This window comes from Anas platyrhynchos, chromosome 1 (genome assembly GCF_047663525.1).
Source record: "Anas platyrhynchos isolate ZD024472 breed Pekin duck chromosome 1, IASCAAS_PekinDuck_T2T, whole genome shotgun sequence".
Lineage (NCBI taxonomy): Eukaryota > Metazoa > Chordata > Aves > Anseriformes > Anatidae > Anas > Anas platyrhynchos.
In genome coordinates this window covers 135,905,155-135,928,758 of record NC_092587.1, presented here as the reverse complement: position 1 = coordinate 135,928,758, position 23,604 = coordinate 135,905,155, and the positions used below count along the sequence as shown (strand labels likewise).

The 23,604-nt window shown below is 38.7% G+C and overlaps 1 protein-coding gene across 2 annotated transcripts in view; it reads right to left on the bottom strand.

Moving 5' to 3' along the window:
• DHRSX (dehydrogenase/reductase X-linked) overlaps nt 1–23,604 on the bottom strand; it is a 169,136-nt gene that overhangs the window by 103,745 nt on the left and 41,787 nt on the right. For both annotated transcript variants that reach the window (XM_072030083.1, XM_038173129.2), the window contains one exon: nt 15,644–15,712. In XM_072030083.1, coding sequence (XP_071886184.1) covers nt 15,644–15,712 — 69 coding nt within the window. The remainder of the gene's footprint in view (nt 1–15,643; nt 15,713–23,604) is intronic.

Below are 23,604 nucleotides of genomic sequence, written 5' to 3'. Positions count from 1 at the left end.
AAATAAGAAGCTCATTAAAGAAAGGACTGCAGAATGCCTGGGACAGGGGGATGGAGAATATAGTATAAAGCACTTAAGATCTGTGACTTGTTGTCTGTAACTACCATGCACACACACACACACACACGCAAAAAAAAAAAAAAAAAATCAATTTCAAAGACCATTTTGGCTGGAATTCATCCTTAATATGGGAAAACCCAGTTCAGATTCATTGCACCAAGAATTTGATTGACTTATGACACAGCAAGATGCGAAAACTTTAGCAGGATGCAAAAGCTTTGTCAGGCAACAGGAAGACAAAAGGCAACTGAATTTAGTAAATGGCAGACCTTCATGGTAGCAATTGGAGCACAGTGCTGTGTGTTTTCTAAGCAGTCAAACTGATTCGCATATATGAACTCTAGCATATATAGAAATTTCAACGCTATTCAGTGCTATACAGGGTAAATAACAGTTTAGAAGCTTTCAAAAACCCTTACAAATAACTGCAAATTCATTAAAAACAAACATTAAAAGATACACATTTTGAAATGTGTAGCAGACTTACAGTTCTTATTGGCTGAAGAAACTGAGAAATTTAGTTTCTGAGTTTTCTGTAGTAGTAAGTGCATACATGGATGGAGACATCTACATGCACACATATTGTGATACAGATTTGAAGGACCATGAGACTCCACACCTCCCAGCACAAATGGGTGGCCAGCTGGGGTCAAAATACTGCCCTTTATGGAACACCTCTGAGTTTATGCCCAGGTGAAATTGTTGGAATTGTCCCTTCACTGATAAATCAGGGGCAAGTCCCTAATTAAGACAGTACTCTGAAAGAAACATACAAAATTATGAGGTAGAATACCAAATTCTGTTCAAGACAGTGGAAGTTCTGCCATTGCTTTCAAGAGCAGTTGGAGTTACAGTCCCCAAACCCATTATTTAGATGGCTATAATACTTCAGAAAGGTTAGAAAGTTTTAGATGCAAAAATCAATTTGTGATTCATGTTTATTGAAGGTAATCATTCAAACTGTTAGATGCAGAATCCTTGACATTTTTTCTTAGTGCTGAGTAATACCGAGTTCTAATCTGGCCACTTCATTATGTTTAGCTTTCTTTAATGTTTACTTTTTAAGGAGGAGCTTCTGACTTGCTTGGCCCCTAGTCAAGAGGGATACAGGTCAACACAAAAAATAATGTCAAGAAATAAATGAAAACATTAAGATATTTTTTTTCTATTTTTCTGAAGCTCCGACGTGGTTTCACAGGTTTCTACCACTTTGTTTTTCATGTTCAGCATGAACATAAAACCACTAAAAGAACTTCCAGTATTTTAAAAATGCTCGAGAACTGGGTCAATATGCACCAATAGTAGCATTTAAAATGCACACTCCAGCGTTTGCCACAGAAAAAGGGGAAAAAGAGCGAACAGTAGTGGTAATCTGTTAAAACTTCAGTGGAGGTAATCTGTCATCTGCTTTCAACTTCTCATTTTACAAAATACATAGAGGTAGTGTGAGTCTCCAGTCCCTGGCAGCACAGGGAACCTCTGTATCTCCATGCCATGGTATGGAGCCATGGTTGCTTTCTGTGACCTCTCTTTTCTTCTCTTGAGTAAGCCTTGTGCCCCCTCCTTCCAGTCCTCTGTTCTTTTAAGATGCTTCAGCCTTTCTGATAGCTGGAAGACCCTTCTAGATAAACATAGGACCTTTATCATCAACTGTTGATGAACCCATCCTGCATTTGGGGAAGGTGCTGCCCTGAACACATTGGGGAGGGAGAATGAGGGGGGCACTGCTCCTCTGAGCACACCCAGCATGTGGAGGGCTCTGGAGCTTCCAAATGCAATGCCCTTCAGCCAAACTGGCTTTTCTGTCACTGCTTTCTTGCACCATTACTCAATTCCTCTTCCAGCTAGCCTAGAGAAGAAAATGGTGCTCGAATGTCCAGACGGACAGCAACGGATGAGCCAAGAGTTCTCATTTTAAAGGCAAACGAGATCAACATTACCGAGGAACTGGTTGGGGGCAGTGATGGAAAGACATGAATGGTAACTCAAGGTTAAGCTCATACCCTTAAACTGCAGTTTGACTGCCAAAGGCAGAAATGGGTGTCAGTGGGTAGAGACAGCAGTCAAACTCATAATTTGCAATTCTAAAAATAATAATAATAAACAAATAAATAATAAATAAAAAAAATAATAATAATAATTAAAAAACAAAAACAAAACAAAACAAAAATAAAACAACAAGCAAGAAACAGTTACAATTTGGACTTGAGAAGAAAGGTTTGGAGAAAGGACGTAGGGATGGCTTTTCAGGAGTGGAGAAGCCAGGGAGACATGGGGGCAGACAGCAGGAAGAGGAGTAAAGGAAGCGGGAAAAACCCATCAGGAGTTATTTCCTCTCATTCAGAGAAAATTAGCTTAATTATTCTTTTTCTGGCTTGCAGATGAATAATAATGGAAGTTTTCTTTCAGGCTTTCCCCAAGGCTAGCATAATACCTCCTGCTAGGACACAAGCACCCATTGGACATAACAAGTCACTCTTACTTTGTTTTTCAATTTGACAGCTTTGACAATAATTTAACAGAATAGTTGCCAGAGAAAAGATATCATGTGATCCAGATTATCAGTGTGTACTCTTCACAGGCCAGCAAAGAAGAAACTAAATACAACTTAGCATATTAGATGAAATGTGCAGAATACCATATCACACTGTTCCTTTAAAAATGTTCATTTCTTCTGACTATGCAAGCGCCATTAACCTGAGATCAATTTTTAAATTGAAAATGTAAAGGTACAATAAAAGTACATACTGTTCCTATTGATATTAACCGCACACTTGAAGTATACAAACCAGAACATACTTCAAATCAGCTCCTAGGAGAACATGAACACCATTTTAAACAGAATATGAAGCAGCAAGATGTATGCTAAAGCTGTATTTCCCATTCTTAAAAAAAAAAAAAAAAAGGAAAGGGAGAAAGAGGGGGAGGGTAAGAAAGAGAGGGAAAGGTGGGGAGAAGACAGAAAGGGAAAAAGGATGAGAGAGAGACAAAGATGGAAATACAATTATGCAAGGAACACTAAATGATTTGGAAGACCTTCAGAGAAGATTATGAAAGTTATGTACACAGAATGGAAAGGAAAATAAAGCAATTTTCCTTGACAGAAGGGTAGGGGAAAATATGTAAGCTGAGGGCTAGAACAAATCCAATAACCTCTTAAATACTGCCTGGAGGATATAAACGAGACTTAAAGCAAAGCATCGGCCTTGCATGCTTTGTTCTAGCCCAGCTCATGCATTGCAAGCTAGCGTGGCTAGAAAAGCTGTGTTATCATCAACCAGGACACAATTCTTTGAGTTTCTCTACTCTGTTAGTGTGATGAATGCAACTCTGAACAATGAAGTGTGGAGTGACTACAGTTGTTTCCTCAGGGACATCTACTCAAAGTCTGATTTACATATACAGCAAAAAACAACCAGCCCCTGCACTTCATATTTTCTGAATATTATCATACATATCTTCAAACTCAAGTGGCTATAACGTCTTTCCAGATTCTTTACCTCGGTCTTCACATGCTTCTCTATCGTCTTCTACTCTTTGTGCTGCTTTTCTCTGTAGCTTCCCTTTCCTCTCACTATTTAGTGTCTCTCAGCTTTGTCAGGCCTATTAACTTGCTTGCTAGTGTCTTAAGTATCTATGTCCCATATAAATGTAAAACAAAGTTAAATAAATAAGGTGATGCAAAAAGAAAACAGAATACAGAATGTGGCATTTATGTTGTATGGTTTGGGGTGGGTTTTTTTTTGTTGTTTTTGTTTTTGTTTTTCATTCTGTCCTCTCTTTGTTTTCCCTTTTTCCCATTTTCTCCCATGATACCTATCCCATTTATCTGTTTTTTGAGAGCATACTTATATCCTCCCTTGTAAAGCCTCCATTGCAGTTGGATGCTGATTTTTATTTTACTCAAATAGTACAATGTATAGACAAATGATAACCTGAAATTAATCTGCAAAACAATGTAGTTTAAAAACTATAAACAGTCAAGCAGAAAATCCACTCGAAGTCAAAGAATAATTTATTGCTGTTAGTGTAAATTTATACAATCCCTCTGAGACTGAATTATCCTTATATCATTTGTTACATATAATCTCACTTTTCTTTTTTTTTTTTTTAAAAAAAAAAGGAAGGAAAAACAGCAGTATCCTCTCTGACTACAAGAAGATGGTATATTTCAGAAAGTTCCATTCCGACCTCTCTTTGACAGTAAAATTGAGTGACTTGGTCAATCCATAATGACTGGAAAAAAAATATTTGTGATTCCTTTTTGGATAATGTACGTGCCCTGCCAATTTTTACTGCTTTTCTAGGGTTTTCAGGTAATAGTGCTTTTCCTTCCCCAGCGTTGAAAGGAGATGCTGCACCCTGGAGGGCAGAGGGACAGACAGATTTGTCCAGTGGTTCCAGCCTGACACAATGCCAGCTTGTGCAGAGGGGCCACCAAGCCTACCGGCAGGATGAGCACACTCAGGTCCACACCCCAAGGGGCTGTGCAGGGCAGACAGACAGCAAACAGGGCTGCAGAGGACACACAGACAGCAGATTGGGGTGCAGAGGATGCACAGACAGCAGACAGGGCTGCAGAGTTCACACAGACACAGACCAGGCTGCACTCAGGGACAGAACCATGTCATCTTCCTTTTCAGCTCTAGCCTACTCCTTATACAACTGTCCCCTGCAACTCAGCATGCCACCCTGAATCCAGCACATACTTCTTACTGTGGGCCATGAGAAATTAATTAATTCCCTGTCCTGGCCTAGTTCTTCTGCCTTAAAAATGCCTGAATGTCGGGCTGGCAGGTAGTGCTCTGCTAACCAGGGCAAAGGGTCAGCCCTTTGGCTTCCAGCTTCTGAAACCAACCTACATGCAGAGCCTTTGGTGCCACAAAAGCACAGCTTTTCAAAATATTAAAATATTGCAAAATATTAGCTCCAGAAAATAAGGTAAAAAGCTCAAGGGACCAAATGATACAGGCACTAGATTTTCACACAGCCTAAGAATGGCGCTTCTGGTCTATCCTTGTGAAGTTAACTTTAATGCCAGTAATTGAGCTTGATGAATTCCTCTGCATCTGAAAGGAAAAAATCCTAATTAAAACCTCTCTCAATAGCACATCATATTTAAACATTTAAACTTCCGCAAGAGCACAAGCTAGAGCACTCACTTTGGGGCCAAAATTCACATGGATAAATACAAACCAATACAAAACTTAAAATCTCCACCTCCCCTCAGCACTTTTACCTGCAGTGAAATGAGGAAAAACCCTGGCAGCTTTGCTCTGCAACACACAGCAAATGTGAGTTGCTATGCCCTGTGCCCTTCCTTCAGCTCTACAAAGTGTAAGCAAACCCATTCCATTTGAAACAGAAAAAGGCAGAATTATTCCCTCAGTGACATCATTTTCAGTATCTGAAACCCGAGGTTTATTCAGATTTAATCTGTATATATCCTCATGTTGGTTAACATGAACACACCACACAAATTTATACAAAATTTACTGTTTGGTAGATAATTGGATAATATGTGAATACTGCCACAAATTGTTCTCTTTTTTAAGCAAAAGCAAATGTAGTACTTTATCCTGCTAGAAGAACACACACACAAAAAAAAAGATGCCGTTTTCTGAATAGCGTATTTTCAGAACTACAATTCAAGAGAAAAAAATATATATATATCTATATTCTATCTGTTGGATTGGCTGAAGGGGCATCTGGAGAGGCAAATAAAAAATAGTTATATATCACCAGTAGTTGTCACAGTAACTACTGGATTATGATTCCAGACTAAAAAATCATGTCATATATATTCTAACATACCAATCTTTAGCCAGCCATTTCAGATCATCTAAACCTTAGTAAGACTGCCAGGAGAACTGCTTGCTACATCAGCTTTGTAGCAAGCTTCTATATCAAGTAAGCAGATTTTCTGACTTTTCTCTACCTGTGGTCCGTTGTTTCAAAGTATAAGGCCTTCATGACACTTGGGATGTGCTTTGCCTTCTGCATTCAGAAACAAATATTGAAGGAAATCCCGTTTGAAGACTTCACTTAGTCACTGAACGAGTAATTAGGCATCATCTCAAAGACAAAAATATGCCCGAATGATGGAAAGTAGGCTCGGCTTCACAGGAAAATATTCTTATCCACAGGAAATTTCAATTTTGTGCAATTTTTAAAACAAAATCTTCAATTTAACAAAATCTTTGCAAAATTCTGTTTAAAAATTTGCTGGATAGCATGCATTTGTAAATCAACACAAAGCAACAATATGCAGCAGCTTCTTAATTCGAGAAGATTTTTAGGCTGAGATTCTAAACCAAAGAATTTTGGTTTACTACTTTGGTACAGTAGTCTGAACGTAAGAAACACAGAATGAGTTTAGATGAAAACCCTTTGATCTTTATTGACCTGACTACAACCTACCATGTTTCAAGTTAATCCCTTCTACTTGGCAGCGGCACTTTCCCTCCTTTATTTGGCAGATACTTAGGCCAAAATGTTTTCTTCTCTCTCTCTTTACCCACAATAAATATTCCCATAAAAACAAACATATCTCTCTGTCTTCATGAAAATTTGTTCCAGTTAGGACGATGGATTTTTTGCAATTCTTGACAGAGCTTCAATTGTAAAATATAATCTAGGACCAAGACTGCAAGATTTTGAGTTGGAAAGAGAACATTTCACACACCTCCAGTTCAGAAGCCACCAACTGCAATGACAGTTTTGAACAGGAGGAACTCCTTTTTTCCTTCTAATATTTTTCCTTTCCTCCCCTCCAACATACATATCTTCCTTTTCCCTGATACGCCATCAAATTCCAAAGAGAGAGAAGTACAGACACCATCCTATTCATCCTATTTAAATAAGATCCATGTTCCAGGAAGTTTAGTTGCTGCAAATTGCTTTTTTTTTTTAGAAGTTAATTTTTCTCCTAGTACCTGGTAGGGTGCTATGTTTTGGATTAGGATGAGGAGTGCTGATAACATGCTGATGTTTTAATTGTTGCAGAGCAGTGCTCACACCAAGCCAAGGACATTTCAGCTTCTCGCTCTGTCCTGCCAGCAGGCAGGCTGGGGGTGCAGCAGGAGCTGGGAGGGGACAGACCCAGGACAGCTGACCCAAATTGTCCAAAAGGGTATTCCATACCATATGGCATCATGCTGAACAATAGATAGGGGTGGCTAGCCGGGTTGGGAGACCAGCTGCTCAGGGATAGGCTAGGCATCGGTCATTGGGTAGTGAGCAATTGCAATTGTGCATCACTTGTTTCGTACACATTAGTAGTAATATTACCATTATTATTATTAAAATTATTATTGTTATTATTTTCCTGTCAATAAACTGTCTTTATCTCAACTCACAGGCTTCACTTTCCCGTTTCTCTCCCCCATCCCAGAGAGGGAGGGAGGCGGGTGAGCAATTGGCTGTGTGCTGTTTAGCTACCGGCCGGGTTAAACCACAACAAAAGCCAAAAATGATCATGGGGAAATTAATAAGATGCGGGTAACATTTCACAGCATATTGGTGAGAAATATGGCCTCAATTTAAGAGGAAAAATCCAAATCCAGGCATGTTTATTAGACATTATTAATGATTCTCATGTTAGATGTTTTGATTAATTCAAGTGTTTATTCATCTCCTTAGGAGGATTTCTTCTTCTTACAAGTAAGATTTTATAGCACAAAGTAGCAGAGAAGACTATAAAAATGCACTGGCATTACACGTTTCCTGCAAGCCTTTAATTAGACTGAGAAGGGTTTTGAAGTACATGAGCATGCTAATTTCTATTCTGAATGTGAAAATGTGGCAAAGACGTCATGCATCATGTAATCTTGAACACATTTTATTTGAAACTTTAGTTTTAAAATTTAAGTCTTAACATAAAATATATTAGTCTATGAGCTGCATTAAAATATATATATATATATATATATAATAACAGCAAGATTTTCTAGATGCATGGGCAATGTTTCCAGGCCTTTTTACACAGAATATTGCTCTCAAAATCAATGTTCCATCACTTTTCTTTCTTTATCCATAAAACAGGTACTTTATCTGCTTGGAAAGGTGTTTGTTTTTTTTCACACTTCTCCAAAGTTGTTCTCAAATACCTCTTTCCTAAGACTGCATTATGGTCACATTATAGCTGTTCTTACCATTGTTGGTGCCCAGGAGCTTTCTTATGGGCACTGAATGTAAACTAACAGAATTCCTTGAAGAGTTTGTACACTACGAATCTATGTAAGCTACATTATCTGTAGTCAGGAGCAATGCTTCACAAGCAATGCTTTATGGCACAAAGATAGAGGACAAACGCCAGTAGTCAGCAGACAAGGTTTCCTGTGTTTCCAGCTGCTAAAATTTCAGAGTCACAGAGTTACAGGCACCTCTGGGTACCTCCAGTCCCAACCTCTGCTCGGATCAGGGTCAGCTGTAGCAGGTTGCCCAGGGCCATGTCCAGGTGGCTTTTGAAGATCTTCAAGGTTGGAGACTCTACCACGTCTCTGGGCAACCCGTGCCAGCATCCAGTAGCCCATAGAGTACAAAAATAAAATAAAATAAAATAAAATTAAAATTAAATTAAAATAAAATAAAATAAAATAAAATAAAATAAAATAAAATAAAATAAAATAAAAAAGTTTTCTTATGTTTAAACGGGATTTCTTGAATGTCAGTTTGTGACAATTGCCTCATGTCCTGCCACTGGGCGCCACTGAGAAGAAAAGCCCAGCTCCCTCCTCATTAGTTCCACCACATGCTATTTAGACACAAAGAGAAGCCCCCCTGAGCTTTATCTCCTCCAGGCTGATGTTTCCCAGCTCTCTCAGCCTCTCCTCGTAGGAAGGGTGCTCCAGGCCCACAGTCCGTCATGACCATTCACTGGATCTTCTCCTTGCACAGAGCTTGTAACTCGTTTACGAAATCAGACATCTGTTCAAAGCTGTTCTTCTTTGCTGCTGAAAAACAGCTCCCAAAACACAAGTTATGCATGGGCACACTAGCGTTACTCCTTCAGAGGTGTGAAGGTCCCAGGGGAGAAGCCTGGGGCTCATTCTGGAGCCTTGCAGGACACCTGCAGTGATGCCTGTGCTTCCTACGCCTGAGTGCTCCTTATTTTGGGGGGTTTCTTTTCAAGTCAGAGTCCCTGTGCCTTTCAAGACGAAGCTGACTGCACTCACTGCTGCTCACAAGGCCAAAAAGCAGCCAGGAGGATGACACCAGTCTGAGGGAATGTCTCACTTCACAGGAAGAATTTGGAGCCGACAGTGTAACACCAGCACTGCCTGCGCACCCAGGTAGACTACGGCCTGCTGTAGTTTGATTACATTCATACATTACATTTGTAGTTTGTTTACATTCAGCTCACACTTGGAAGGTTATATGTACAGCCCGTAAGTGCTTCAAATATAGGCTCTGATTTTCCAGTGTTTACCTCAAGTTGCAAGTTCTCTGCTCTCCTGACAGCTGGATCCCTAGTGCAGAAGCTGATGGCATTTGCACAGAAAATACTCTACTTGTTATAAGCAAATTAACTTCTGACGTCCTACATAGAGCCCATGGAAGATAGGATTATATAAAGTAGATCTTGGAAAAAGATATATGAAAGCATTCCAGTGAGAAAACAAATTGCCTTTTCTTGGCTTTATCTTTCAGCATTCTCTGGCAGTTTTCTTGAGGACTGACAAGGTCTGGAAATAGCTCACAGAACCTGCCTGCAAATACCTCTTGTGCCTGAAAAAATAATGGCACACTATGGCAGGTATCAAACCCAGGAGCACCTCTATCAGGCCGCTGCTTGACGTCATGACTCTAGAGGTACATAAAAGAGGATCAAAATCCTGTAGAAGGGGGGAAATGGGAGTACTTTCAGGCCTTGCAGAGGCAATTTATCTTTAAAATTCCTTTTCTCTGATTTGCCTTTCAGTAAGGCAGCATAATCAGCAAAATTCTAACCTCAGAGCTCCAGTCCCATTAGTCACACAAAGCTTAGGTGATTTATAGTCAGAAAATCATTTCAAAACATCTGAAAGGATTTTGTTATTCTGCCTACAGCTACACCTGTGCACTTCTTTGTCTCTAAGTTTCAATTAGAATTAATTTAAATAAGAGAAAATCATGTTTCCTAGTGGCTGAGCCTGTTAATGAAATATGTTTCGCATTTCCAATGGAAATGGGAATTTAGCAAAGTAACAGGCAGAGCTTGTGCCTGCATTATGAATACATTTTATAATTGAAAGACTTTATCTTAATCTTATTAATAAGATCTTTACCTTGATTTTATTTTATTTTTACCGTATTTGTATTGCTCTTAATATCTGGATTGCCACCCTATTAACATGACAACTCATTTTCTAAGGTGCCTGAAGAATCACAAAAAATGGGAGATTCTCTATTGCTCCAAATATCAGTAAGCACCCAGAGGAAAATTTTAACACGTTATGTTAAAAGTCAATAGGAGAACAAAAAAGAAAGGAGCAAGCAGACAATGAATTTAACCATGCTTTTGCACTGAAGTATAATCTAAAACAAAGAGAAATGCATGGCAATGTATTTGTAAACTATTTACCTAGATGGTTTTACTGCAGGCCTCTGGAGACACCTTTTGCAGATAAAAAGTTACTTACTTGACTGCATAGGGGACATACGTGGAAAGAGCACAAAGAAACTGTTAGCCTCCATATTAGTTTACTGCACTCTCTAGCAAGGGGTCTTCTGTTCCTCATGCACATTAAGGACCCAGTCCTCACAGACTTGGGCTAAGCTTAACACATACAATATTCTTCAAGATTTAAGTATTTTCATATGTTTTGAATATACTTGATATAACTAACCCTAGACTAGCCTATGGGAAGAAAAAAAAAAATCTTAGGCAAGGTACTTCACGTGACAAAACAGAAGTGCTCCACAGTCCCTTGCAGGGTCCTGCAAAGTAACATACCATCAGACAGAGGCTTCTTTACTCTTTCATATTGCCAACTTCTGTCTTTCAAGAAGTGTTCATGAGCCTGGAGTTCAGTAGTACAATTGTAACAAGGGCAGACCTTGACCTGCCAATGCTAAGTAGTGGCAGTAACACAACAGCAGGAAAAAAGAAACCATGTAGATGAAAACTGTACTGAAATTGACAGAAATAACATTAAAACATTCCCACAAGTCTTTCAGCATCAGCAGTGGTAGGATATGCCAAAAAGGATATGCCAAAGTAGGAACGTGGTGGAAGGGACAGAGCATCCTTGTCAGATGAACTCACAAACTCAGCACATCACCCTTTTACTAACTACTATACCATGGAAAACAAATGTGACATGAGCAAGCATAAATCACACATGTTTATGCACACTTACAGATCGATAATACATCTCAACAACAGATATTTTCTACTTTTTTTCACCAACTGGATGATCACTTCCATAACGACGCCCTTTGCCATGTCTAAGAAACAATCCTGGGTGACATTTTTACACATTTTAATAAAACGATTTTTCCTAAACTGGCTTACACAACCATGGCCCATGCCACCATAAGCTCTTGGGCAAAAACAAATCTAAAATCTTGGAAATTGGGAACACTAGGCACTTGGCTTCCTCTCTCCTGAAGGGAAAGCCAACAACAAACAGATATAAGTAAGAAAAATGTGGAGTGTACTGTTAAAATTGGTATATGACATATAAATAAGCCCCAGTGGAGTAACCACCCATGAGTTATGCTTGGTACCTATTGGCTAGATTATCCCTTCCTCTTTTGGGCAAACTCTTCGATCTCAGATCTCTGATAACAAGGAAAATCTCCTTGCTCAATAAAAGGCTATATAACAAAAGGGAGCAAGAGACCTTGTCTTCTCCTTGCTGAGCAATACGTAGTGCAAACATCTCCAGAGAAAGCTTTGGGGAAAGGCCAGGCTTGTTGAATGCATGTAAACTGCAGTGTTTTTAAGGAGATATCATTCCTCCTACTGCTTGGCCCACGCTGCCTTAATGTGGCTCAGACTGTAAATGACACAATTTGGTTGCCACCATGCTAACCTCTACATTCCTCTGGCTCTGAGTGAGAAAGTCTCCTCTTCCTTTCTCACCTAGCTTCAAATGGAAGCCTCATGAATGCTGTGGATTTAGTGCTTAGCTTTATAATTGTGGTTTTATTTGAATTGCCGCAAAAAAATGTTGGGTGAGATTAAACACAGGCTTCTCCTTTTGAAGAGGTCTGTGCTTAATATGACTTTTACACCCCATATTCTCACTAATTTCTATTTTTTCCTTCTTTGAGTCTAGTTGCAACTCCTGCTCCTATACTGCAGTTGTGAGTATTTCCTTGGTACTGTGCTAAGTTATATTTATGCATAAACTTTTGCTAATTGCTGAACCTATGCTGGAATGAATAAAGCTTTCATTCATGTTTATATATTAGTTTCCAACATTTGTATGTTTGTAATCATCAGGCTAAAAACAGCTTTCATTTGCAGAGATGTAAACTGAGGGTAACTGAGTCAGGAGACACACTCTACTAGGTACATGGAAAGATTTTTTTTCTAGTATCACTGACAGATGAGTTTATCACAGAAATGTCCAAATTCCATAACTCCATGTAATTTGTTCAGGGCTGGTAACTGTGGTTATGGCTACATTCACAAGTAGTTTGGATAAACAAAAATGAATCTCTAGCGCTCATTTTGGGCTGGAGACCTGATATACACGTTTCTCTAGATTGCTGAAACTCTTATTTCAGAAAATGTTTAAATTTGTGCTGATGGTCTTTTACTGCTGCAGCTCATCTCCCGTCCAGGTTAGTTTGTTCCAAGGAGAATCCAGGTCACATCCTGCAGTGCCCTTCCAGATGAGGACCAGAGCTCAGCAAGCAGGAAACATTTGTACATTGTCTGAAAAGCGCTATCCTGATCTGAACTAATGCACTAATACAGACACGCCCTATGCATACAATCAAAACTTAGAATTAGAATATCTGTGGCAATTCCTAGCCATCAACAATTTTCCCAGCCATATAATTACTACTATTAACAGTATGCATTCCCAATTTAATAAATGGAAGCAAGATAAATGCCCACATCGCTTTGGCTTCCCCAAAGCTTTACGATTCATAACATAGCAATCTGTTGCCCTTGGCCTTTTGGAAACAGCATCCATGTGATAATTGATAATAATGATAATGCAGCACTTCTGGTCTGTTCTGGATATCTGATGGCTTCAACTGCTTTGTCTTAGAGGAGGCAGTTGAGAAAACCCTTGAGTCAACAGAATTAGGGAAAGAGGACCCAAGGAGGCTTCTGGTATAGCACCATGGGACAGGGTGGATGGTAGGAAGAGGTGATGTGACACATTGCTTAGATTTTCTGTGTCCCTTTAGCATTGCCACCTTGTAGAGGAACTGCCACAACTGCCTCCTTCTCCAGGGCTTTTCCATTTTTGTTGCACTGGCTCTAGTTTCAATACCTCCAGTATGGGAAACCAGGCTTCCTGCTTCTCTCTATTCAAAAATGTTACCAGCCCCTCTTCATGTCTTGCCTTGTTGCTGCTGCAAAAAAGCATAACCTCTGTGCATAGCCGTGTTATTATCCACCGTCCTCTTCTGAAGCTGTTAACACATAACTGCTCATTGGCTACCTCATAGGAACCATTTACGTACATCCTTTGAATCTCACTTGTCCCTGAAGTGAGTGCAAATTATGTCAAGTAAAACTACTTACCTTTAGATAGCAGACAGAGCCCCAGGCAGACAGTGGGCCAAGAAGTAGAAGGATGGCATCGCCTTGAAAACACTGTAATTACACACTTTCAACAAGCCTGACCTTTTCCCAGAGCTGTCTCTGGTGACGTTTGTGCAGCATGTTGTTCGGGGAGGCAATAAGGAGAGGACAAGGTCTCTTGCCCTGTTTTACTATATAACCCATGTGCTGTATACTGAAAGTGCTCAAAAAAAAGAAACGGTCAAGGTAACTGATCATGTTTTAATGCAGTGACTAAACAGAAGTTAAACTGTTGCCTTTGAAAAGGTGGTGTGTTTTCACTCTAGTCATGCACAATACCTGCACACATATTTCAACGATGTGCAAATTCATTGAACAGCAAGAGCACAGGACTGCTCCTAGACTTGAAACCTTTGACTCCTTCCCGGACTTGAGTCCTTTGTATGGTATAATGCACTTACAAATATAAATATCACCCAATCAGAGACACCTTCTGCAAAGGTTATACTCTTCTAGTTTGTTTTTAGGCTAAATCTATCAGGTCCTGAAACTATTTAAGCCTCAGTCATTATAATTATGGTGAGGAACAACTTCAGTCAACATTATATGCAATTTATTTTTCCTCCAACTGTCAGCTATATCTTGACAAAGTTTCTAACTGAAGTTTAAAGCTTGCTTTGTTCAATCAGGTAGCTTGCTTTGAACAATCAGGTAAGCCTATGATGCTGGAAAGGTCTGCTGTCACAGATATGTGAGAAAGCAAGGTAGAACCTGGTTTATTTGATTTCATGTGGGTCATGTGATGTAATTAATTCCAAATGTTTTTGGTTTCTGTAGAGAAACTTCCAGCAAAAGATTTAAATGATGTAATAATTACCTTTTTCCTCTCATGAGCCCTCTGACTATGCCTTAATTTATGATGCTTTTAACTAGCGTACATGTATCCTGAGGCTATGATGGGTGCACATTTATTTAAGTCAAAAGATAAATCTTAATGAAAGAGTTTTTTTGCACAATAATTAACTTATTTTGATCATCATAACAGTAATTATTAGAGACACAAAAACAGAATCAGATCTCAGAAGAAGCCATGAAGATTCTAAATAGGGTGGAGTACCAACACTGCCCTATTATTTTGCCAAAAATGATACATCAAAGTGGCAGCAGTGAATCATCACACACTACTAGGAACTACACCCAAGGAATCCAAGAGATGAAAATGTTAGATGCACTAACCTCCATCATAAATCGTAAGTTATAATCACACAGCAGATATTTGTAATATGCCTTTTCTCAGATATGAACCTCTGCTCTCCTTATGCCTCTCTCAATACGATCTCTCATCAGATTAAAATACAACAAACCCGAAAGAACCACAAAAGCACAAGATTTTTGGCTTTATATGAAAGGTCCATCTATTAAATATATATATATATATTGATGGATTAAAAGTCTTAGCTATGCATCAAATAGTACATCTGGGCAGCCCAGTTCTTTTAGGAACATCTTCAAAAAATCACCCTTTTTATGGGATCATACACACCATGAGAGGAAAGGCCAGCAGTGAAAAAGAGTGCGCCCACTCTTAACCTGCTGTCATCATGTCCTTAGTAAAAATAACTACTGTTCTGATTTTCTGCACAGTCATTAAACCATTGTGCACATGCAACACGACCGCACACACAGACGGTATATTTACAGCCAGCTCTTTTGCAGTGACCTACAATGAGGAAGTCAAGCACATTTTAACAAAAATATCTTAATCCTGTGTCAGATTGAAAATTTAATTTCTCAAAACTAGAAAACTTTAATGATACACAAGGTGACTTCATATAAGAGAAGCTTCAGAAACAATACAGGAATAAAGAAAAGGATGTAGTATTTTACCTTTTCCAGTCAAAGTTTCTTCTTTTATTTTCCTCACCGCTTCTTGGCCCTCACTCTCGATGTCTCCAGCTGTCACAATACAGAAACATAAAATTAGTGATGCAAACAACTTAAGGACAGTGAATATATGCCTGCTATCATTACAGGTTAACCACAGTGCAAAACCAGTTATGAGTTTTAAGTGAAAATGTGTGATTCATTGTTGTTAGAGCAGCAGAGGTCTTTAAAGAGCTCTGTACAAATGCCCTGCTGTTCACATGAGTTCTGTTTGTTCATCTCATTTATTCATGCAAGCTATGACCACCTGCTGGCTGGAACAGCTGAATGTAGATGTAAATCTGTGAGCCACGTGAATTATATCACATCCAGTCTCTAAAAAAGCTTTACTGTAGGTGAGAGTCGACCACCCTCTGCTCTTTCCAAAATGAAGAACTTCACAGCTGGAGAAAAGGCCCTGCTAACCTGTTCTGAATGCTCAGGAAAAGTTTTACCAGTACTAATGGAATATATGAGTAAGCATCAGATAAATGCCTTTTGTGCCATTCAGCTGATGTGGACAGTTAATAGTTATCTGACATTTGTTTGGCAATTTTGCTGTGTGTCTGTATTTGAGCCGTTAAAAAAAATAATAATAAAAAAAAATGTTTTGCAACACTGATATCTGAAGGTAATATGTATCTTTGTCTTGATGATAGGCAGGAAGACTTGACATTTACATAAATGTAGCCAAAATAAAGACATTTGACATTTCAGATACTGAAGAGAAAATAATTCTCATAGAAAACCTAGGGTCATACTGCCCTATAACTGTTCTTTATAAAGTACATTAACTCTGGAATTATACTGCTCAGACTGACCAAGAAAGGATAAGAATTAGAAACCAAACAAACAAGCAAACTAACAAAAACAACAAAGCAGACATTTGTGGTTTTTGTTTGTTTGTTTGTTTGTTTGTTTGTTTTGCTTAAAGCCATCCAAGTCTTTAAAGAACAGAAATATTCAGCTTGATGCTAATTTCCAGATACAGATGCACTGTCAACACAAAACCCTCCAGTGAAGCTGCCACATCCAGGGAAATCTGGGCACAAGGGTGATAGGCAAAGGATCGTTTTTCCTCACTGTTTCACCCAAAGTGATTTAGTAGAGTAAGATTTCAAGCTCAGTGTGTTGTAACACCAGATAAGAGTGTTGTTTTGGGAAACAAAAATAGTTTGGTGCCAACTCTGTGAAGGTCTGATGCGATTCCTCTTTCATTCAGCACTCCTCATGCAGAGAACAAACTTATTAAGCCTCCAGTGTCTTTACCTCTCAGTATGATCAGTTGATTTTTTCTTTTAAGAGAGCTTGTGTTCACAACAGATTTTAATTTGTGTTATTTTGCTGTTATATAAATGGTAATTCATTAAAGCTCAGTGCCCTCCAAATGAGCTCATGTTATTCATATTTGCATGTTTTTCATTCTAGACCACTGCGATAAAATAATTATTTTGCTAAGCAGTCACTTCAAATGTCTGTTTCCAGCCCAATTCAACAGAGAGTTTGAAAACTAGATTCTGTAGCTTAAGTACTGTAAAATTGAAACAACCTCAGTGAAAGCTGCTACTGCAATAGAGGCTTTTGAAATACTTCTTTCAAAGAAAATCCTGTAAGAAAGAATTAGGAGACTGAACAAATTATCAAAATCCTAACAAAAAGTTCAAAGACAAGTATCACAAAGATACCATAGGACTGTGAGAGTGATCTACACCTCTGATTTTGCTTAAGGGGATCAGCATCCCCTTGCTGAGGATGAGTGGAAGAAAAAAGGGACAGGTTGCACTGCTTCTCTTCAAGTCTATCCTTGTGGGATCCTCGAAGCAAAGTAAATGGTAGGCATGAAAAAGAGCAGCCTCCTTTTAAGTTCTACATTAATTATTTTAAGTTCAAAAAATACTTTTTAAGTCAACAAGCTACCACAATTGCCTTTAGGTTGGTAAAAATCAAAAAAAAATCTGTGTATCTTTTTGATGTAAATGATTCACTAAAGGGCACAACTTCCAACCACACTAAACAGGAGTAGAGTGCTTTAAACTAAGCTGGGTGGTGTTTTATTAAATGAAGGTCAAATTCTTACCAACATCAGGTATTTTAGATTCTCAGTACTGTATTTGTAACAACTGTGTAGAAAAACTTTGTGATATACAGGAGAATCATCTTTGCTTGACTTTTTGCAGATGATTCACCATATTTTTTGTATGCTCAGTGTGCCATTTTTATCCAAGCCAGAATGCATCCATTTTAAGCTCAATAGCATCTGTAGCATAAGTTCTGCCTACCCTTCAAGGATTCAAGTGGTGAGGAGGATGAGAAGGTGAAGATAGATCATGGTTTTATGCAGTGAGGGAATCTGAACAAAAGCTTTAAGAAGAAGGGATTCAATGTCTTGAGAGCTTAGATTGTGGAAGTACCTAAAACTGTAATAATTATGCTTTTCTTGCAAATTTAAAGTGTCTATTGGGAGCTCAAAATGCATACAGCTGTCTCAAGAATTGTTTATGCAAGATGTCCAGTGCCCTGTCTGATGCTTTCCTTCTCTGTCCCCATAGAATAGTCAATAATTCAGGTGAGACTGATTCAATAATAACACTGACTACAACCAACTCTGAAAACAAAACTAATAAAATAAAAATAAATTCCAGTCTGAATGGACGCATCTGTATAAAAAGAGATATCATATTTAAAAAAAAAAAAAAAAAGATATATTAATAGCATTAAAAATTCTCGTTCTTAGCAAAATACCACTCATATTGAAGAAAAAAAAAAAAAAAAAAAAAAAATTCAAATACAACTTTTAGTCCAAAAAATGACTCTCCTCTTCAACATTTTTCTACACAAATGTCACAAGTCAAAGCACATTGAACTAAAGACACCACAGAAGTACACAGAAAAAATCTTATCACCAGTAGGAGGCTTTGAATCTTACCCTAAAGGTCAGACTCTGTCATCTTAATCAGTTTAAGTAGATTCTAACTCTGGAAGTTGTTTCAGGGATTTCAATAGAACTGTCACAGAGTATTGCTCAGCCTGAATAAGGATGGCAAAAATACAGCCCCCAGAAGCCTGGCATGGATGAATGAATTTGTACATTACAGAAACACTTACACTGTTGCTAGTTAAGGGGTACTAATATATTTACGTGCTCTTTATAAAATATTCTTAATTCCTTAGAAGGTGAAAATCTCTCCAAAATAATAATTGCTAATCACCAATAACTCATAACTAATGTACAAAATTGATTCTGACAAAAAGCAAGGCTTTTTGCATATTTGTTTTAATAGAAATGGGAATTTACCATCTTGACCTTTGAAGGGATTGCACTGCAAGGCATTAGAAAGACATTTAGAATAATCTGTGAACAACAATACAGACTGTGAAGCTTAAGATTGCCTGGAAAGAATAAAAGCACAAATTTTATAAGCCAGAATTAGCAAAGGGAGAATTTCATGACTTTCAACAAATGAACACAAAGCCAAAGCACAAATAAAAAGCTCCTGAAATGGACACTGAGCAAATCCAAAATACCCAGGACATGGCAGATCAGAGAAACATCCAACCCCTCCAGCCTGGAGGCTGAGGGCCACCCTTTGCCACAGCGTGGCTCTCAATTGGCAGCAACCCCCTTTTCTTATTTAGCCATAATTATATAGCAGTTAATCTCTAAAACTAAATAGCTTTTCAGGGTTAGCAGCCTGCCCTGTGGCCCTCCCCACTGCCCCACTTTGGCTATGGTGTTTTGGAAAGGGGAGGGGAGCCAATGCTCAGCTCTCAGGTAGGAGGGTAGCAGGAAAGTTGACTTGCAGATGTGGTACGTATAATGCAAAGATATTCACCAATCACTTCAAGTAATCCAAGTTTAGAAGTGGTGTCTACAAACTCTAATGCATATGCACATTGCCAGGAGAAGCTTGGTAGTATGGTAATAAACTTGGTATACCATACGATTAAGAAGTTACACACACTGATGGTTAGGTGTCTTTGTGCAACAGAACACACAAGAGGTTCCAAATGCGAATTTGAATTAAGGAGTCTCCTCAGAGTAGCATAATCCTAATATGCTACTATAATATGACTGAAGGGAACTGATCCAAGTGGAGCACAGGCCAGAAGACTGGGCTTGCAAGAGCACCCAAAGTTGCCAGAAAAAAAAAAAAAATCATACCAGCTAGTGGTATAGATTATGATTTTGTGAGTGTGCATGGCGTTGCATAACAGTGCCTCAGAGAGACAAATGACTGCCCCCCAGAAGCTCTAACAATGAGAAATCTGTAAAGTCTTGTATGAAAAAATGTCTTGCTTAGGAAAAAAGAATATAGGTCTCTCACCCATGAAATTTCCAAGTCATTAATTTGTTGTTCAGCAAAGCCAGGTATAAGGATATGTCCTGGTACAAAAAGGCATTGAGAAAGTGACACACAGCTTCCTTATGTCTAGACGTACCACATGGCCTTTGTCATCCAGTTCATTGTATTGCACTCACGATTTAATACATGCGTTTTTGACATGAAAGGCAAAAATATCACTGGGAGCTTGCTTTTGAGAAAAGAAGCAAAACTGAGTAAGGAGGAGGAGGTCAGTTTGCAAACAGAAAACAAATCATCATTCTTGCCCTAAGTTTCAGCAACCCCAACTGTTCCAAGAGAAGATGTGAGAATGCCCCTGTTTATCAAACCAAAGATACAACCAGAAAAGTGCTGTTTCCAACAACAACCTGTAGCAGGTGCTGAAAAAAGTGTCAGTGTCAGCATTAAAACTAGAGTGAAGTTTTCTGATACACCATTCCAAAAGCAAGTAGTTTAAGAGATTTCCTGAATCAGAGGTTACTCCTAGCCTCTCTGTGAACCTACCCTCCACTTCTTCATCTCATCACATTTTCAATTCATTCAAGCACTTGGCCTCCAAAGAGTTCTGGGACAACAAAGTCTGTGATTTAATGACACAGTTAATTGGATTAGAAAGGTCATACTTCAGTTGTTCCTCTTTTTAAATTGTTGAATGTTCGCTACTTTGTGTATAATAGAGAGAAAATAACCACTTCTTATTCACTTTCTCTGTAACACTCATAATTATATAAGCCTTTATGATATCACACATCAGTCATCTGTTTGCAAGCGGAAGAACCTTTGTTTATTAGCCCCACCTTGCACAAAGCTATCCCATATTCCTCATCATCCTTCTCTGCTTTTTTCCAGTTCTACCAGGCTCCTTTTTAGTATTTACAACAAGCTCAAACAATAATTTCTACAAAGGAAGAGGACACTTCACATCTTGTTTTTGTTTTCTTTCCTGCTAAGTAATAAGATTTTATTTGCCTTTTTGACAGGCATTAAATATTGAAGATGTTTTACAGAGAACTTTCAACAGTAAATCACAAATTATTTTCTTATTATTGTTATTTTTGGAGTGGTAGTAGTTAATTTGGATCCTATTCTTGTAAATATACAGCTGTAGTTCGCTTTCCTCATATGCAGTATTTGGATTTACTGAGTCTCAGTATTTACCCATGCTGTCATCACCCAGTCATTTAATATTATGAGATTCTTCATTGTTCTTCATGGTAGTTAGGATTTCACAAGCTCAGAGCATGGCTGAGGCAGGAAGGCACCTCTGGATACCCTCCAGTCCCATCCTCTGCTCAGAGCAGGGTCAGCTACAGCAGGTTGCTGTGTCCCCTGTTTGACCACCCTCAAGGGAAAAAAAAAATAAATGTATTTTCTTATGCTTAGATTGAATTTTCTGTACTTCATTTTGTCTGCATTGCATCTTGTCCTGGTCCTGTCACTGGGCTCTGATGGGAAGTGCATCCTGTCACTGGGCTCTGATGGGTTTCATCTTCTCTACTACCCCTGTCAGCTATTTATACACACATTTAAGGTTCCCCTAAGCCTTTCCCTCTCCAGGCTGAACAGTCCCAGCTTTCTCAGCCTCTCCTGGTGTGTCAGATGTTCAAATCCCTTAATAATGAGTAAACACATTTGCACAAAATGTATTATCTCACTGTTTAGCCTTTTTCTGTACTTTTTATCAATATACTGAACACACATCTACAAGATCAGCAGTCCCTTTGCTTCATCCCAAAGTTGAATCATTCCTAGATGTTGTTTATTTGGCTTCTAATCAGTTACTAATCTACAGGAGATCTATCTCATCAACTTTAAAATCTTTTGGCATAAGACTTGACAAAAGATTTTGAAAACCAAAATTGAATTCAAATGGCTGTTTAAATTACCATGATAAGAAAAACTGCAGTGATTCTTTCAAAGTTTATCATCACATATTTAATTTTGTGTCTATTGTAATGCCTGCGATTTTTTCCATATTCACTGGACTATCCACAATGTTCTTTCTAAAAATGTCTACCAAGCACATTTGCTCACCTTACACTTCTACTACATTAAGGATGTGTTAAGGTTCAATGCAAAAGATAGTAGTCCCAAAATACTTTTATTCTATCAAGAAACTTTGTTTTTAATCACAGTGGCTTATTTCTTTTCTGATGGGTGGTATTTTATTTCTACACAGTTCATAATAATCACCATACTATTCATAAACACTGTATCTTTTTAGCTGCATGCTTTCTAGTTTTACAATTAAAAAACAACCAACCAAACAACAACAACAACAAAAAAAGCACCCTATATTTTACTAAGTGTTATAGGAAATCTAGAACTAACAAATTCCAGTTCTTTCTTTTACTTCCTCAGCATAGTTAATTTTTGAGGACTGATCAGAACTTGAAGTCTAATGTATTATAAAAATTCACATGCAGTAGGATATGACACAGTCTTCAAATGGGCATTTCGGCTTGGCTAATTTGCTTTAAGATTATTTTGAAATGTATGAACGCAAACTGAAATAACCTGAAGTCATGCATTTTAAAAACAAAGTTCCAATAGTATAAAATAAACCAAGATTAAGAGCGATGCAGCTCCAGCACTGAAGGTTAGTAGATAAAATACTGAAGCAGACACGAGAAGTATTTCGGTTTGCTCAGAGTGCTGGGACTGTTTGAAAACCCCTTGACTGGGAGTTACTAACTCTGTGTAGTTTTCTTTTATACAGACACCAGAACTGTTATATCTAGGTTCTCAGTCTGTTTTACAAACTGACCTTGGTTTTAATTGCTCCAAACTCTAACATAAAATATACTGCACAACTGCTGTTTGATAGTGTGGTGAGATGCTCCTAATATGCTCCTTTCCTCAGGTATGGCATGTGACAACAGGACAAAAGAGTGCTCATGCAACTTGCTTCCAGTACCAACTTACACTGATAAATCTGTGGTTTATCATGCGGTAGTCCTTAAAGATATCAATGTACTGTTCACAAGCAATTCACAGCTGTGTTGACCCACTCAGTCGCTCAAGAACAGTCTAGACAACGTCCTCAGGGATATCGACAGACTGTTCACCCAACAGTAGACACACAGCAAACAGTGCTGCTGTTCACAGAGCAGCAGCCTTATGGAAACACACCTGAGACACTCGTATTAGCAGGTCAGTCAGACAACTGAAAGTCACAGCCCTGTAAAAGCAGCTCCCCAACTCGATCTCAGGGTAGCGTATCAGGGCTATGAAGCTGGTGAAGGGCCTGGAACACAAGTCCTGTGAGGAGCAGCTGAGGGAGCTGGGGTTGTTTAGTCTGGGGAAAAGAAGGCTCAGGGGAGACCTCATCGCTCTCTGCAACTGCCTGAAAGGAAGGTGTGGGGGGCTGGGGGTTGGCCTCTTCTCACAGATGGGACAGTGATAGGACTAGAGGGAATGGCCTCAAGTTGCACCAGCAGAGGTTTCGGTTGGAAATTAGGAGTGATTTCTTCTCAGAAAGGCATTGGAATGGGTTGCCCAGGGAAGTGATGGAGTCACCATCCCTGGGGTTGTTTAAGGTAAGGTTGGACGTGGTGCTTAGGGACATGGTTTAGTGGGTGA